Source organism: Lagopus leucura, unplaced genomic scaffold (genome assembly GCF_019238085.1).
Source record: "Lagopus leucura isolate 7727_CA_CO unplaced genomic scaffold, USGS_WTPT01 Super-Scaffold_100015, whole genome shotgun sequence".
NCBI classification, from domain to species: Eukaryota; Metazoa; Chordata; class Aves; order Galliformes; family Phasianidae; genus Lagopus; species Lagopus leucura.
In genome coordinates this window covers 5,520,512-5,536,300 of record NW_024962269.1, presented here as the reverse complement: position 1 = coordinate 5,536,300, position 15,789 = coordinate 5,520,512, and the positions used below count along the sequence as shown (strand labels likewise).

The window sequence follows — 15,789 nt, the reverse complement described above, 5'->3', positions numbered from 1 at the left end:
CTGACCTGTTTTGGCAGTTAGGGTAGTCTCAAGCTAATCTAAATGTTTAAGTTCAATGGATTCTGAATGCCTTAGTTAAAAGGATTTATGTGATAATTACAGTATCTACATATAAGCATATATATGAACGCTGTAAAAGGAGGGAATGAAAAACTTTCTATGAGCGTCAGCAAATGAGATGTATTTGGAAGTGGTCAAATAAGCAGCTATGGCTGGTTTTTTGTGTTTTTTTGTTTTGTTTTGTTTTGTTTTTCATTTTTTCATTAGATTTCCACTGCTGGAGAGCATAGTAGGAGTCCAGAGTAATCTTCTTACTGTCAAACTTAAATTCTCTGAAAAATGAAATAGGAACATTAGCAGTTTTAAATATTATTTTTGCTATTAATATTTTTGTTGTAATAGAACAAATATGTTTCCTGTATCATCCTGTTCTAGAAGGAGAAAGGGATGAAAATACTGCACTGTGCTGACTTAGAGAAAAAAGTACACGCAATTTGAAGAAGAAATTTTAAACACATTATGGCATTTCTGCTAATAACAAAGGCAAGATCAGAGCAAATAGACCCAGATACTGAACACTTCTGTACATGCTTCTGTAAGAATCAGCATGCCTAACCATATAAAAACCATTAGATATTCTGATGTTTTGACTACTGATCAGTACTGAATAGTACTGGTTCTACAAATATTTCTGCATATAACGTGTAACTGAATGAGGGTGTATATTAACTTCTCATGTTAAACTTAGGCAATTGCTAATTTTTAGATATTTCAAAGAATAATTATAAGTAGCTTGGTATTCCCATATGAAACATATACCTGCTTTGGATGCTGCAGTACCAAAAGAAAAGTTGGCTGAAGACTCTAAATGGGAGAAAGAACTAAGAGAGCAGTATTTTAAGAAATGTGTTGATCTTTTTCTCCTTTTAGGAGCTGCTGAGAAAAGTTCCAAACATGGTGCAGAAGATAAGACGCAGAACATTATTAGTGCTATGAAGGAAAGAATGAAGATCAGAGAGAAAAATAGACCAGAGGTGTTTGAAGTGATCCAGGAAATGTTTGATATTTCCAAAGAAGATTTTGTACAGTATACAAAAGCAGCAAAGCAAAGTGTTTTGGATGGGACATCCAAATGGTCAGCAAAAATAACTATCACAGGTAAATATTCTGAATCGTTTGCTGTCAGAGTTTTCTCCTTCCTGTTTTTCTTTGTTCAGGAATAGCATTTATTATAATTAGAATGGGATCTGCATGATAAATGGCATACTTGGTACATCTGTGAATGTCTGAACTTGTATCATCCAAACCTGGAAGAGTTTTAAGTTACAGCTATTAGCAAAACTATTTTATATTCCTCTGCTCTAGTTAGTACACTGGTCTAGATTATAAGGTAAGTAAAAGCTTTTATTCAGTTTCTTCTGCCTCCCACCAATAACTCTTGTGCTTGAGAAAATTTTTACCAAGTGTTGATAAGTTGCAAATGTTAAAGGTTGCCATGACTGACATGATATAAATGCTGCAGTGCACAATTCCTTGACCCTGCTGATCATGGGACTTATCCATTTTTATTTCTTGACTAAGGGTCAAGCAACTTCTCAATGCTTCATAGCAACCTTGCTAAAATGTATGTTTAAATCAATTCTGACTGTAGCTGGTGTTTCAGACCTGTCTGTAGGGTAATCTTCCCAACAGATTTTATAAGATATTTTTGAAACATTGTTTGTATGATCAAACATTCACAGCATTAAAAATTACAGGATTGTCCTCTATTGCTCTTTATAAACCAAGCAATTAGAATACTCAGGCATATGAAGGGCAATCTTAGCAAGTTACTCAGAAAATATACAAATACTTTGTCTGTCTATCTGCTGAGTAAATACCAGTTTACTACTGTTGGTTCGAAACTCGCATTGTTGAATGTTTGGTTCATCTCTTTTTAAAAGAAAAACCCATTGCTATTTTAGTTTTGCAGATTCAGGGCCTAATTATGGAATCACAGAGTAACATATGAAGTAATTTTAGAAGGGTAATCTCCAGTATATTCAAACCCTCTATTAAAAGTAGAACTAACTTGGAAGTTACACAGCTAAGGGCTTTGTCCAAACTAGATTTGAAAGAATGCAGATTCTGGGCAACCAGTTCAGTGATTCACCACTCACAGTGTGTTTGTTTTGTTGTTTCTTAACACTGAGCTAAGCAGGTATGGCTGATCTCCCACAGGGAGATGATGTGCTGAGTAAGAATACTCAGCCGTTTTTGTGTATCTGGTTTTCTGAGCACACTGAGGGAGCTTCATTATCCAAAATGATTGACATCAGAAAATATTTACTAAATGCTTCTGCTGAGACATTTTAAACAGTATGTGCAAAATAATGAAACCTAGCTCTGCAGATGTTAGGAGGCAACCACAAGTGTTCTAGCTGCAGCTTTCTGGGTTTGATGAGTTGCTTTTTGAGAATTTTGCTTTCTCCTGAGTTTTCCAGGAAATGATATGGATTTATGCTTGCCACAAAATGTGTATATACAACATTAATTAGCATAAATGCTGAAAAATACATAAACAGTTAAAGAAAAATGAATACAACTGTCACCCTGTTTATGGTAGAATGGAAATATTCTGAAAACCATCATAATTTGTCTTTCAAGTGAGAAAGAGAAATGGCAATCACATTACTGATGACTAGTTTCATAATCAACCATGCAGATTTTTGGAAGTTTGGGGGTTTAAAGTTTCCATATATCTTTTGCATATTTGCAGATAAAAAGAATTTATTTTGAATTTTGAAAAAGAAATTTTATGATTTGAGGTATCATAATATTGAAGCCCAATTATGCAACAGTATTATGTTGCCATGCTGATTAAATCAAAGTTTGAGTATCTGAATTATGCATGGAAAGAAAAATACTTGTTTTTGTGCTTTCTACTGACTCATTCAATTATTCTTCTATCAAACTATTTTTGTAGATTTTATTCAGTCCAACAAAGTAGTTAGAAAAATCTTATTTATCTCCGGAGGAACAGAAGCTGGGAAAAATGACCTAGAAATTTTTGTTTCAGCAGCCCTCATTCTGAGGGCTTTGTTTCCTGTTGCTGCTGTCACTATCTCATTTATTTATTTGCAATAAAGGCTATGAGGGCTAAAGTACATCTCTCCTTTTGTTGCAGTGCTTTGTGCTCAGGGCTTACAAGCTAAGGACAAAACTGGCTCAAGTGACCCATATGTTACTGTGCAAGTTGGCAAAACCAAACGGAGAACAAAGACTATTTTTGGAAACTTGAATCCAGTATGGGATGAGAAATTCTATTTGTAAGTATAGAACATCACATTGTTTCTTACTTTTCTATGTTACATTTAGGTAATATAATGCTGCCAAGTGGAAAACTTACTTAATTTGAAAGCATTTGTTGTCTGTACCATGCATGTGCGTGATACCATGTATTAATAAACTAGCTTTAAATGGGGAGAGCATAGGAGTTTTTACAGATGTATCTACAGAATACATACAACTTGTATCTGTTGGGGAATCTATTGATGGTGTCTATTTGGTTCCTTATTTTATAAGGAACTTTGATAACAAGTTATTCAGACTTTCACCTTAGGTGCTAAAAGATGTAAATGCATTCCTGGGCCTCGGGCACTGGCTATGAGAGTTAAAACATGGCTTTATTGGACATCATGATTACCCTAGGTGAAACTGGGGCATTGACCTTACATAGTACACTTCAGAGACTGGGCTGAGTTGTTCATAATGGTTATCCTTTCCAAGGCTGGGTGTTGTCTAGAGGTCAGTTCTGAAGAGTCTGATAGGACCCGTCTGTCTCCTTTCCTTGGCTACAGCCCTGGAACTGATAATGGTGTCGTTTGTTGTCAGCACATTACTGAAGTTCAACCCTGACCACAAAGTAGATGTTCCAATCTGTAATAGGTTGACTAAGGTTTCAGTATGACTTTGTGCCAGTTGTAATTTTGGCAGCATTCCCAGAGCCTCTTTCAGAAAGGGATGTTACAGTAGAGGAAATTCCAATTCACATGTACTGTATTGTCCCTTTCCTTGAAACGTTGTTTTAGGGCACAGCACGTTCCTGACTGAGAACTGTACCGATCTGATGACAGTATCAGTTTGCTTAGTGTTCTTCCTCTGCATGGATCAGAAGTGTTTCAGCAATTATTTTTTTCTCAGTTCGTCTACTATGTGCCACTGTATTTGATGTGCACTTAATTACTCTTAATTACTCAAAGTCAGCGAGGGATTCTGAAAGGCTAAAATAAGCTCTAGCTTTGTTTAGAAAATTTTATGTGAAAGGGAAATGTTCGTTTTGACAGATGTATAAATTTTCAGTAAAGTTCTTGTCAACTCTGAAAGCACCTATAATAATATCATATAAAATTAGTAGATAATTTGTGGAATAAACACAGTAGTAAATTATGGAAAGATAAAATCATAATAATTTTTGAAATGATATGAAATTCCAGTCTTTGTTAAATAAAAAACAATCTTATTTGTGTTCTTACTGAGAGTATACTCAAACAGGTAATACATTATAATAGTCTATGTTATAGAAACCTATTGTACTTTTCAAAACTGGATGTTAATTTGGTACCACTTACCCAATGAAACCCTGTACCAGTGATTATAAAAGCAATGTATCATCTTTATAAGCATCTGTGAATTTATTAAACAGTTTACAGGACTGCTAAGGATCCTGCACACTGACCAGTGAGGATTATGAACCACTAGTTTCTCAACATATGCAATATACAATTTCACAATTGCCACTCACCACAATGAAAAGTAACTGTCTTCAGGCTGTAATGTTGTTTAATTTCTTCTCCCTTCCTTTCTGAAGATCAGTTCTCATTATTTCTGTCCATATAAAACATGGAGGGAAAAATCTGAACAAAAAATGTTCAGGTTCTTGAACATTAAAAGGATCTGGAAAAAAAAATTTTGTTTTCTTCAAGAAGGTGCAGTGTTGTCATGTAGCACAACAACGATTTTATCTCCTCTGCTCTTTGACTAAAATCTTTTGCCTTAGGTTGGGGAGATCATCATTCCACTTGTGAGTTTGAAAGACATATGACCCAAGGTGCCACTTTTACTTCTCAGAGAAAAGTCCATCTGTGTTAAACAGTGTATGCCCCTTCCTTGCACAGATTCAAAGGCCAATATTAGAAATCAAAAATTAATTCAGAGCACATTCACACTCAGAAGCTTTTTACCAGCTACTTGTATATCGACAGTGTTTTCTTTATGGGGATTTCACGACTCCAATAGCTGTTCAAGTATCATATCTTATTGAATGACTGTAATATAAGGTAGAAGAATAATTACTTTCTTGTATTTAAATATATGAATTGTGTAATATCTAGAACTGGATGAGCTACTTGATATGAAATTCTGAATTTATTTTCTCAAATATGTAAGCAGAGCTACCAGAAAATCACTGGAAACTTGAAATTGTTATTTTTTTTTCCACCCAGAAATTATAATCTGCTGCCCTAGTAATAATGTTAAAATAACAACAACAAAGCTACTACAGCTTAAATCTCCTGAATTTGAACTATATACATTTGAACTGATTTGAACTTATATGCATTTTCAATCATTTTTGACAGTTGCATTTTCTACAAGGGTTATCACTCTGACTTATTTAATTTCAATTAAGGGAATACCTGAAGTGTATTAAGCACACTATAAATATTTAATCATAAGATTTAAATTTGAAGTAGTCAGTATAACCATTTAATTGACTCAGGATTTTTCACTTAAAATTGGCTTTATTTGTGGTCTTTGTCAGTCCTGAATATAATTGAACACTAATCATCCTTACAATTCCTAAATGCTGAATTCAGAGATTAAACATATCACAAAATCTTACCACTGCGTATTTAATCATAACACCGAGACATTCATTTAAATTTCCCAGTGTGTGCTAAAACAAGGAGTTGGAACAAATGTTGGCTCCCCAGCGCTCATTTGCTCTATCATAGCAGAGTGAGGGCAGTATTCAAGCTTGTAGAATTACACATAATCCTAACATAATTGTATGGTTAGCAGAGAGTGAACGTTTCTAACAGCATATTCAATAGAGCTCTGCTAAACAACCATGATGCAGAAATATGGGATAGATTTAAGTGTGAGGACTCATAGATTATGATTAAAGGGGAGCATGTGTACACCTGCATGCAATTCAGCAAACAACCAACTAAAGACTATCAGAGGAAGAATCTTTCCTTGGAATGTGTGTTTTTTGTACACAAGCTAAGAAAGTAAATAGACCTATAGACGCCCCTTTAAATAATGTATTATAGGCAGCAATGGCTTTTTATTATCTTAATGAGTAACAAAGCATCGTGATTGGTAATTTTTTCAACCTTAGAACAAATGAAGAATCCTACAGCTGTCTGCTTTCTACCTTCTTCTGATGGTGTTGAACAAAACAAACAAGAAAAGGTTGCGTTTTTTTCTCAGTTACAGGGGAGAAAAATATTTTGGCTGTATAGTTTTCAACTTTTTACAGACCTCTAGGTCTGTCAATATTTTACCTGCATCCAACACTCTAATGGAGTCTTCTCCACTCTTATGATTTTCTTGACTATTTTCAACAGTTGATTCAGATTGTTAAAATCTTCCTCTGACAGTGTTAGCTAGCAAAACTACCTCCCCAGACAGCCTTGCAGACTCTGCAGGGATCGTGTTCCTCTGATCTCTCATTAAGTTAACACCTCAGCTATGATTGTATGTTCCAAAAGCTTTTCGTATAACTGGATGATTATTTTATATTACTAATTCTATTTTGGTTTTCACTAGACTACCATTTGTCTCCAGTAAACAGTTTTGTTGGGTATCTGTTACCCTATTCAATGCACGAATACATATGCTATTTGACTTAGATCAGTGAAAAGGTTTTTGTGAAGACAACAATTACCATCTGGACAAGATCTTGGTCATCACTAAACAGTTACAATTTGTCTAATGTCTGATATTGTTGAGATTTCCTCCTGGTATACTGCAAATGCTATTGAAGATACAAAATCCAATTGATTGTGTCTGGGAAGATTTCCAACAACTCTTAAGGGAGAAAAATTTATCTTTGTTCGAACTAGATTGTTCCTGAGTTTTCTTATTGCTGTATGGCCAATCGTAATGAGAAAAAGTATCTTCTTGCCCTGAATGGCATTCAGGTAGGTTAGATGCAATGATAGTTGGTCTCCATTTTAGTCAGAGAAGCTGTTCAACTGCTTCATATTTCAGATATTTCATTCTAGAGTTACTGATGAACTGAGACATTTAGGCAATTTCAGGCCTCCAGTTCGATGTTGTTTAGAATTCCCCTAAAGAGCAGTATTTGCACAGTTTAATAGATACAGCCAAAATTTCTGTGCTGATTGCTTGCAGAATTTCACTGTGATAGAATATTGGAAAGTTATAGCAGTATCACTTTAGAATGGGGAAAAAAACTCTCTTAACAGAAAGTCTAAAGCATGTTCATCTCATTATATAGTGCTATACCTGAGAGGGTGCTTCTTTACAGGTAAGCAAATTATACAGAGAAAGCTCTGTAAGCTTAATGGTAAACCTTTCTGGAATCTAACTGTTGCGGGGTAGGCCAGTAGAAATAGGTGTTTATCCACCCAGCCTCTTTTTGCATCACAAGTCTATACAAGTTTGCAGGCCTTGCATATGAAGTTTGCAAAAAAACATAGAAGCAAAGCTGATTGATTAATAAAGGTTTAGAGAAGATGAACTTGTGAGCAAACATATAGGTAGCAATAGGTATCATCATGCTTCAATGATGGAAAAAAAATGTGATAAGGATGAAAGGATATCGAGGAAAAGTACATGATTCCTGACCATCTGAAATTCCTTAATCAGCTAAGTGTACATCAGAGGGAAATATATGCTGTAGCAGGAGAATAAAATATATTATTTGTAATGCCATTTAATGACTTTCTATGTGTGTTACCTCCCCAAGAAACAAAATGGGAGCAAAACCTACTCATGAGCATAGATGTGGTGATTAGAGTCACATAAGTGCCTCACCAGTGTTAGATCTCCCTATATCACAGAAAATTCCTGTTTAAAGTTTAAACTGGATGCATAATTAAATGTGGTTCTGGACTGTGTCAATCAGTAATTCAAGGCTACACGTGAGGAACATCAGATGGTTTGATTCTGGGATTAGTCTGATTTCTTAACGTAAAAATGTTTAATTGATCCATCTTCATCTGATTTTCCTATCTTACTCTGTCCTTGTTAATAACTTCTGAATTTTTGCAGTCAGAAAAATTTTAGATTGCCTAACAGTGGTTCTGTCACATTCTCAGAAAAGCAAAAGACAGTCTAAGAGATGAGGTCCTAAGAGTGTCCTCAGTATGAACTCACCCTATAATAGACCCTAGGGAGTCCATATGAAGGGATAATTTATGAAAACCCCAATTATGGGAGAAGATTCAGTTTATGATTGCAGTTTGTTAGATGTCAGGAAAGGCAGTCATAAGACAAAAGGAAACCAGGCTTCATTAGTCTTGCTAATCACAGAATAATGTATTTTTTAATTACCAGAGATATCTTTAGTGTTAAAATTTGGAATATGGACAGGCACAAGTATTTCTGTGATTCTGAATGATGTCATAGTGAGATGTGAATACCATTTTTAGTGACTGATCAGCCCTGACAGTAATAATGACATTTAAAGCACTTTGTACTTCTAAAGCCTGTTACTACTGCTAATTAATTCTTAGAACAAACCCTAAGGGGTGCCAGTTGGGAGATAAGTTATAGTATTACTGTTTTAATGCTGATATTGCTGAAATAGATCATTAAGCAGTGTTAGAATTCAAACAAGAGCTCAAACTAATATCATGAAGGTAGGTCTGAAAAAGTTTGTCCATTTGGGAACTCTTGATGACAAGTGAACCACCTCACTCATCCAGAAGTCCAGAAATTTCTAACATCAGCTTAACTCATGGGAGTTTAATAAGCCACTTGAATTTGCAATTCTTTACTATACAACAGTCTGTCACTGTCTCCTGATGATGGAAATGGAGACCTAGGATGACAGTAACATATCTTTTAAATAAAGCAGTGGTGGCGGTGGTTTGGGGTTGGTTGTTGGGTTGGTTTTTTTTTTTTGCTTGGTTGGTTTAGTTTTTGGTGGGTTTTGCTGTTTTTTTTTTCCTTTGTCTTTAGCCAAATTCATGCATGCTTTTTGGGCTTTTTCATTGCAAATTCAAAAGTATTGTGCTGCGTATTAAAAATATTAGGATTTTCTCACATTTTTTATTATTACATTATAGGCTACTACTTTTCTGGCCTACTAGAAGGACCACATAACATTTGTAAATAAATAAACCCTATCTGACTTTAACATTCAGAAGGTGTTTTTAAAAGTATTGAGAAGTACATATTGTAAACATGCTAATAATTTCAACAAGAAGTTCATGACATTCATAAATGCAATCCTTATGTATATGTGATTCATTCAAGTTAATCTCTTTACTTTCTACATGTAGTAATTCTACCTTTTTCCCTAGCAGTGTGCTATGGCCATCTGTTTTGCTGAATATTGCACATGTAGGTATTCTATCACTTAAAATGTTTCTACAGAAGTCAAGCTCAATGAATAGCAGTACAAAAGTAATAACTGACTTATAGATTTTATTTTGTTATTTTTTACAGTGAATGCCATAATTCTACAGATAGAATAAAAGTGAGAGTATGGGATGAAGATGATGACATCAAATCTAGAGTAAAACAACATTTCAAAAAGGAGTCCGATGACTTCCTTGGGCAAACAATCATTGAAGTAAGAACACTGAGTGGAGAAATGGATGTGTGGTATAATTTAGGTATGATTCTTTTTGATTATTATTTTTTTAAACAAATTTAGTACAATCTCAGCATCTGTGCCTTAGGGAATTCAAAATACACAGCTTTAGTACTGATATGCATGTTTTTAAATCCCAGATGTTACAGGTCACTTTGAAAATTGTGGATCTTCTCTGAGTTTTGGTGAATTACAGAAATTGAGCTAGTCACAGCAACACCAAAGACAAATATTTGGTTTTAATAAAAGAGCAAAACTGTGTAAGAAAAGCCATCACTCCAGTCTAGTCTATTCACAGCAGCATTGGCAAACATACGGTAAACAGTTCCATCAAGACGCATAGAAAATCCTAGCAAGTATTTTCCTTCTGCACATTATTTTCCTTGTGCACTTTATTACATTTTTTATGCCTAAGTAAAGTAAATAAATAAATAGGGATGTATCTGGAAATGTTTTTGTCTTCTTTACAATTACAGAAAAGTCTTGCTTTATTTCCTTTTTTATAATGAGGTTTGTTTTTATTAGAAACGTGTCATCACGTTTTCCAAATGTTAACACTTCAAACATTTTGTTGGATTAAGCTGTTGTAAAGATTTATATAAATAATAACACTTAGAAAAAGTCAATCAGTATCTAAAAAGAAATATCAGTAAATGGAATTTAACACTCTGAAAAAGACTGACAACTTTTAATCTGATACATGCACCTATTGACACACAAGCAGTATATTAGTATCACATCACTCAGAGCGAAGAGGCGTGATTTTGTTTTTGACCATTTCAGATTTAGTCTTCAAAATTGGTGGCAGATATTAATAACTACAGTTGTTATTATTATTAGTTCATATACGAAATAGGCAATGGAAAATTGTTTGTATTGAAAAGACAAATGTGTTGCTTAACGTGGTATGCAGCCTGCTTTGAATTTGTCAAATAAAAGAAGAAAAGATTCTTAATAACTTAATGTCCTGCTTTGTGGCTTGAAATCTATGGGACATACTTAAAAGGTATTCTCTGTTCTCAACAGCAGTACTTTTTAGCTTTGAAATGAGTGTATTTTGTGTGACTGTATGATATATAGGTGTATATATATGACTGTATGACATATATGTGTGACTTGGTGGTTACTAACATCATTTTTCTGCTTTCAGAAAAACGGACAGACAAATCAGCTGTCTCTGGTGCTCTTAGATTGAAAATCAATGTTGAAATAGAAGGAGAGGAGAAAGTTGCCCCATACCATGTGCAGTACACCTGTTTACATGAGGTATGTTGCAGAAGTTAAAGGAAGCAAGCTAAATAGAAGTTAGTATTCAGTTGTTGCAGAGATAAGGAAAAAAAAGAGGTGAGAAAATATTAGAGCGCTGATGCAAATAACTGCTCCTTCAGGACAAGTTCATTTTTGGTTTCTCTTTTTGTATCACTGATGGCATATCAAGGTTTGGAGTCAAAGATGGTGCAATGTAACACTGTCAGATCATTCTGGCTAAAAGGAGTCAGAAGAGGAGATGAAGTCATGGAATTTTCTTATAACAAACATGATTGCTAACATCAAGATGATACAACCATTTCTGCATACTACTGAGATATTACTATTAATTGAAAAGGACATAATTCCTGCTACAGTTATCCATAATTTGGAGATGGGGGGAATGAAGAAAAAAAACAAACAAACAAACAAGGAAGCACAGAAATTTGAATATTTGTTCACTGGCATAAATTGCTTTTATCAATAATGAAAAGCAAATCTTAACTGATTTGTATCTTTTAGAGATTCTCTTTGTATTTGATTCCTCTTCCCTTAAGCAGTGGTCCACACTGAAGTTTTATTCTAAATTTTCTGAGAACTTACAGCTAAAAGTTCATCCCTAGTATGCATCTGCAAAATGCTGTTGTTCACCATGTGTAAAACTGAATTTTTACAGCATTTGTGCCCACAGATATTCTTGTTCTTGTAGAATAATCCCCAAAACTCTTATGAACTAATTTGAACATTTTAAATTATTTCAGAGTTTTAAGACTTGGTTTGTTGTTTGGGGTTTGTTTGTTTTCCAGTGAAAGCAGACAGGAAATCGAATCTGCAGTTTATGGATACTTACAGAGTTCAGTAATCTGAAAAGCATTCCATGACTTTGCCTCTAAATAAAATAACAGGTTTGGCTTACAGTTTGCTAAACTTGAACATTATTGCACATGTTTCAGTGCTTCAGTGGCTTCTTCCATATTTCTAATTGTTTCCCTGCAGCATATTTTTTTAAATTGTGAATTTGAAATTTAAAGTTACAAATCCAATTCCTGTTGAAAGACTCCCCAGTGAGCATTATAACATCAGGATTAGCAAGAGAATTTAGGAGAGGAGTTTCTGCACTATTTTATGTTGCAGTCTCTCTGTGCCAGTTCTCTGAGGTGACCTTATGTCAAGAAGATAGATCAAAGTGCTGAATCATGGGCCTGCACTACTAGAGTTCAACAAAAGCATTTAGTATCTTGGGTATTTTGTTTGCCAGATGATGGTTCATTGATGCCAGCCTTCAAAGGAAAAAAATAAAAATTTAAGTGAATGAGCATATGGCTGATTATATAAAATATACTTATAGAATGTCATTTAAAAACTTCATATTCCTATTTGAAAAATTTCTTGCATTTAGAATCTATTCCACTACTTGACAGAAGTTAAATCTAATGGTGTGGTAAAAATCCCTGAAGTTAAAGGTGATGATGCCTGGAAGGTGTACTTCGATGCTGCTGCACAAGAAATTGTAGATGAATTTGCGATGCGTTATGGAATTGAATATATTTATCAAGCTATGACGTAAGTATTTTCATGTTTGTCTTTTTTTTCGTTTTACTCTACTGTCAAGAACGTGTTTGAGGGAACTGATGAGTTCCAAGACTTTGTGACTCTGTTGTCCATTTCACACTTGCTCTTGAATCTGAATTCTGACTGTCCTTTGTGCCCCTCTGACTCACTGAAGGGCTGCTTAGCTGCACCAGCATTGCGATGTTTTATAAACATTTTATAAACTATTACTGGTATTATCACTAATGCATTACTTAATCCTTATGATATTGAGCAAGGATCAGGGACACTTCACCTTCCTTAACTGGGGTTGGGTTACTTTGCTAGCTAGAACAGAGTCTAACAAGCTGTGTACCCCTCCCCAGGAATACAGAAATTATTTACAGAATGCCAGCAATGGATATAGTAACCTTCCATATCAAATGTAAATAACTAATGCAAGCTGCTTTTAATGGTATTAGAACATATCTCTACATCCTTCACATTGAAGTAGCTATGATTACTTTAGAACACAGCACTTCTGAGCTTAGTTGGAAGCCTGGGGATACAAAAGCTATATCATACAATCTTGACTTGTCCAGAGGAGAGTTTTCTGGTGAAAAGGACTATGTTCTGCTCCTATTGCAACTGTAGGAAAGCAGAGGGCTCCAAATGAGTACATTATGACTTCAGAAAGCTGACAAGGAACTTTTAATCGGAATATTTATTTTGTTTCTTCCATCGCTTTACAGTCCAACCTAAAAATATGATCCTCTTCTGTAGAATGAAGGTACATAAACACAGAAAGTTTTCTTTTTATTGCAAGATGTAAGGACAAAATCTGGTATTGCAACAAACGTGTCCTTCACTTCATTGTGAGTTACTGTATTGTGCATCTAATAGGAAAGTAGAGGTGTCTTTGCAATATATACTTGTTTAATGGTATTCCTCCAAAGACCTCAAACAACTTTTCACAGAAGAATTTAATTAAGCCTAACTCTTCTTGTGTGGTACTGTATATTCACACTACATATGGAGGAACACATGCAATAAGTTTCGTGAATAGAAATTGGAATTTCCAATTCCATTTTCTTTGCTTTGTTTGATTTTTCATGTTTGCCTTTCCATCAGGCGTGTATGTCTTTATATCTTATATTTGTAGATTACTGGACTGTGCAAATCAATCCAAAATATATCTCAATTATGTTGATGTTCTCCTTTGGACACTGTACCCCAGTAATACCTTAGGATGAATTGAAGTATGATTGAATCCTGGTGTTAGAGACAGACAATCCACATTTTTACCAGAAAAAATGCAGACAGTTCTTTCCTGAAGGATGCCCAATTAGAAAGGCTTATTCTCATTTCAAGATATAGCTATCAAGATATATAACTATTCCCTTTCTAAACAAGGGAATCCAAATGTGGAATTCATGTGAAAGAAAAAAACAATCATTAACCCAAACCAAAAACTAAGGTAAAACAAAAAGGCTGTTTGTGTTGCTACAACTGAAGCTCTTTGAAAAAAATTGACTTTATAGGTTCTATAATTCACCTTTTATTTTTAAAATTAGTTTATTTTTTTTCAGTTGGATAAAGAGATGATAAATGATTGGGTTGGAAGAGGAAGAAAATTTATTTATTCTTCTAGCAGCCAAATAAGAATAGTTAGCTATGCTAATGTTATGCATATACATGAATTCAGAAGAAAATGAAAATAGGTACAAAAAAAAAACAGATGAAAAAAGCAACATATCAGTGATCCAAATGGCCTTTGTTTTGATGACTCCAGTGATGGGTGTAATTTATGTTGTGATTATAATGTCTTGAAGGAGTCATACTGGAAGTTTTTTTACCTACTCATATTAAGTAACGTCCCCATCAGCAAGGAAGAATTTATTTTCTATCATTCCTCTTCCAGTGTAATTTATTTCTCTTTGGAAGACAAGAAATAGGGCACATACTGAAATGGTTTTGACTAGATAATGAAAGTATACATAGCATCACCATCCTAGATCTACTCTGTAGTAGAGTCAAGTGCAGTGAAAGCTCAATTTTATCTTGCTGGCAAGTCACTACAGGAAGCTTCAGTGCTTCTGAATCAGCAACATTTTTCTTATTCTGGAAAGTTGATAGGCATTAACTATGCCATCTTGTTTTCCAAAAGGCACACAAATCATCAGTTGAAGTAATTTTCATTGATAGCTTTTGCTTACAAGCAGTGTGTGTTAATGAGCCTTCTTTCTTTGCCTGTTCACACTACCAGAAGTACTGGAAGACTCCCAGGCAGTGAGGGATCATCAGGAATCGACATAGTAAGAAAGTTGCAAGATAAAGCTGGCAGACCTGAATTAAAATATATGACTCTGGGTTAAACAATGCAATATAAACTCTAAAATATGTGATGCTTGGTAATGTTTGCTGTGATATACGTGCCCATTGGAAAGAGTTATTACTCATGCTACTGGTTGCTGTTTTCAGGGATCGACAAAGACAAGCAAGGAATTTCCTTGATATATTTTTTAATTTATTTCAGCAAGCAGAAACAAGCTTTCAGATTTCTTACCTGGTTTACCAGCACTCTCAGAGTTATGGCCATTCTTAAGTGTGATAAATGTAATAGGCTCTGTGAACTTTACAGATTTTATTTAATGACACAAATAAAAAATTCACGTAACCTTGACAGTGATGTTGTCATCAACATCACTAATCAAATTACTGGTGGAATGGAGTAGTGATCTAAATAATGATGTTTATAAACAAAATTATATTTATGGGTTTAATTTTTCCTTACAACAAATAAATATAATTTGATTCTATTTTCAAGATAGGAGCTCAAACCAGGTGTTGGATAGTTCAGTGTGTGTATTCATTAGAAGAACCTGCAGAAGTGACCTCACTAAACTCAAATTTTGACACAATTTTTCCACAGTCTGTCTTGTCTCCTGTGGACAGTTATCATAATGGATTTTCCTATAGCAACTGCTGGTGATTCCCTTGAGCAGAGCATATGCTAGAAGTACGATTCCTAAGGGTGAATAATGACTGCCTTCATATCTCCAGCTTAAGGTTTTTCATGTACTGTGGATCTTTAGGTCTATTACAAAATTTTTTGAAATTGTAAGTCAGTTTTAAAATCATATGTTAATTATTTTGGTGTCAATTAAAAAAAAAAAAAA

The 15,789-nt window shown here is 34.4% G+C and overlaps 1 protein-coding gene across 3 annotated transcripts in view; it reads left to right on the top strand.

The window, feature by feature from the left end:
* Positions 1 to 15,789, top strand: part of UNC13C (unc-13 homolog C) — a 120,607-nt gene that overhangs the window by 41,431 nt on the left and 63,387 nt on the right. For all 3 annotated transcript variants that reach the window (XM_042875887.1, XM_042875885.1, XM_042875884.1), the window contains 5 exons: positions 931 to 1,158; positions 3,167 to 3,308; positions 9,685 to 9,854; positions 10,983 to 11,098; positions 12,480 to 12,643. In XM_042875887.1, coding sequence (XP_042731821.1) covers positions 931 to 1,158; positions 3,167 to 3,308; positions 9,685 to 9,854; positions 10,983 to 11,098; positions 12,480 to 12,643 — 820 coding nt within the window. The remainder of the gene's footprint in view (positions 1 to 930; positions 1,159 to 3,166; positions 3,309 to 9,684; positions 9,855 to 10,982; positions 11,099 to 12,479; positions 12,644 to 15,789) is intronic.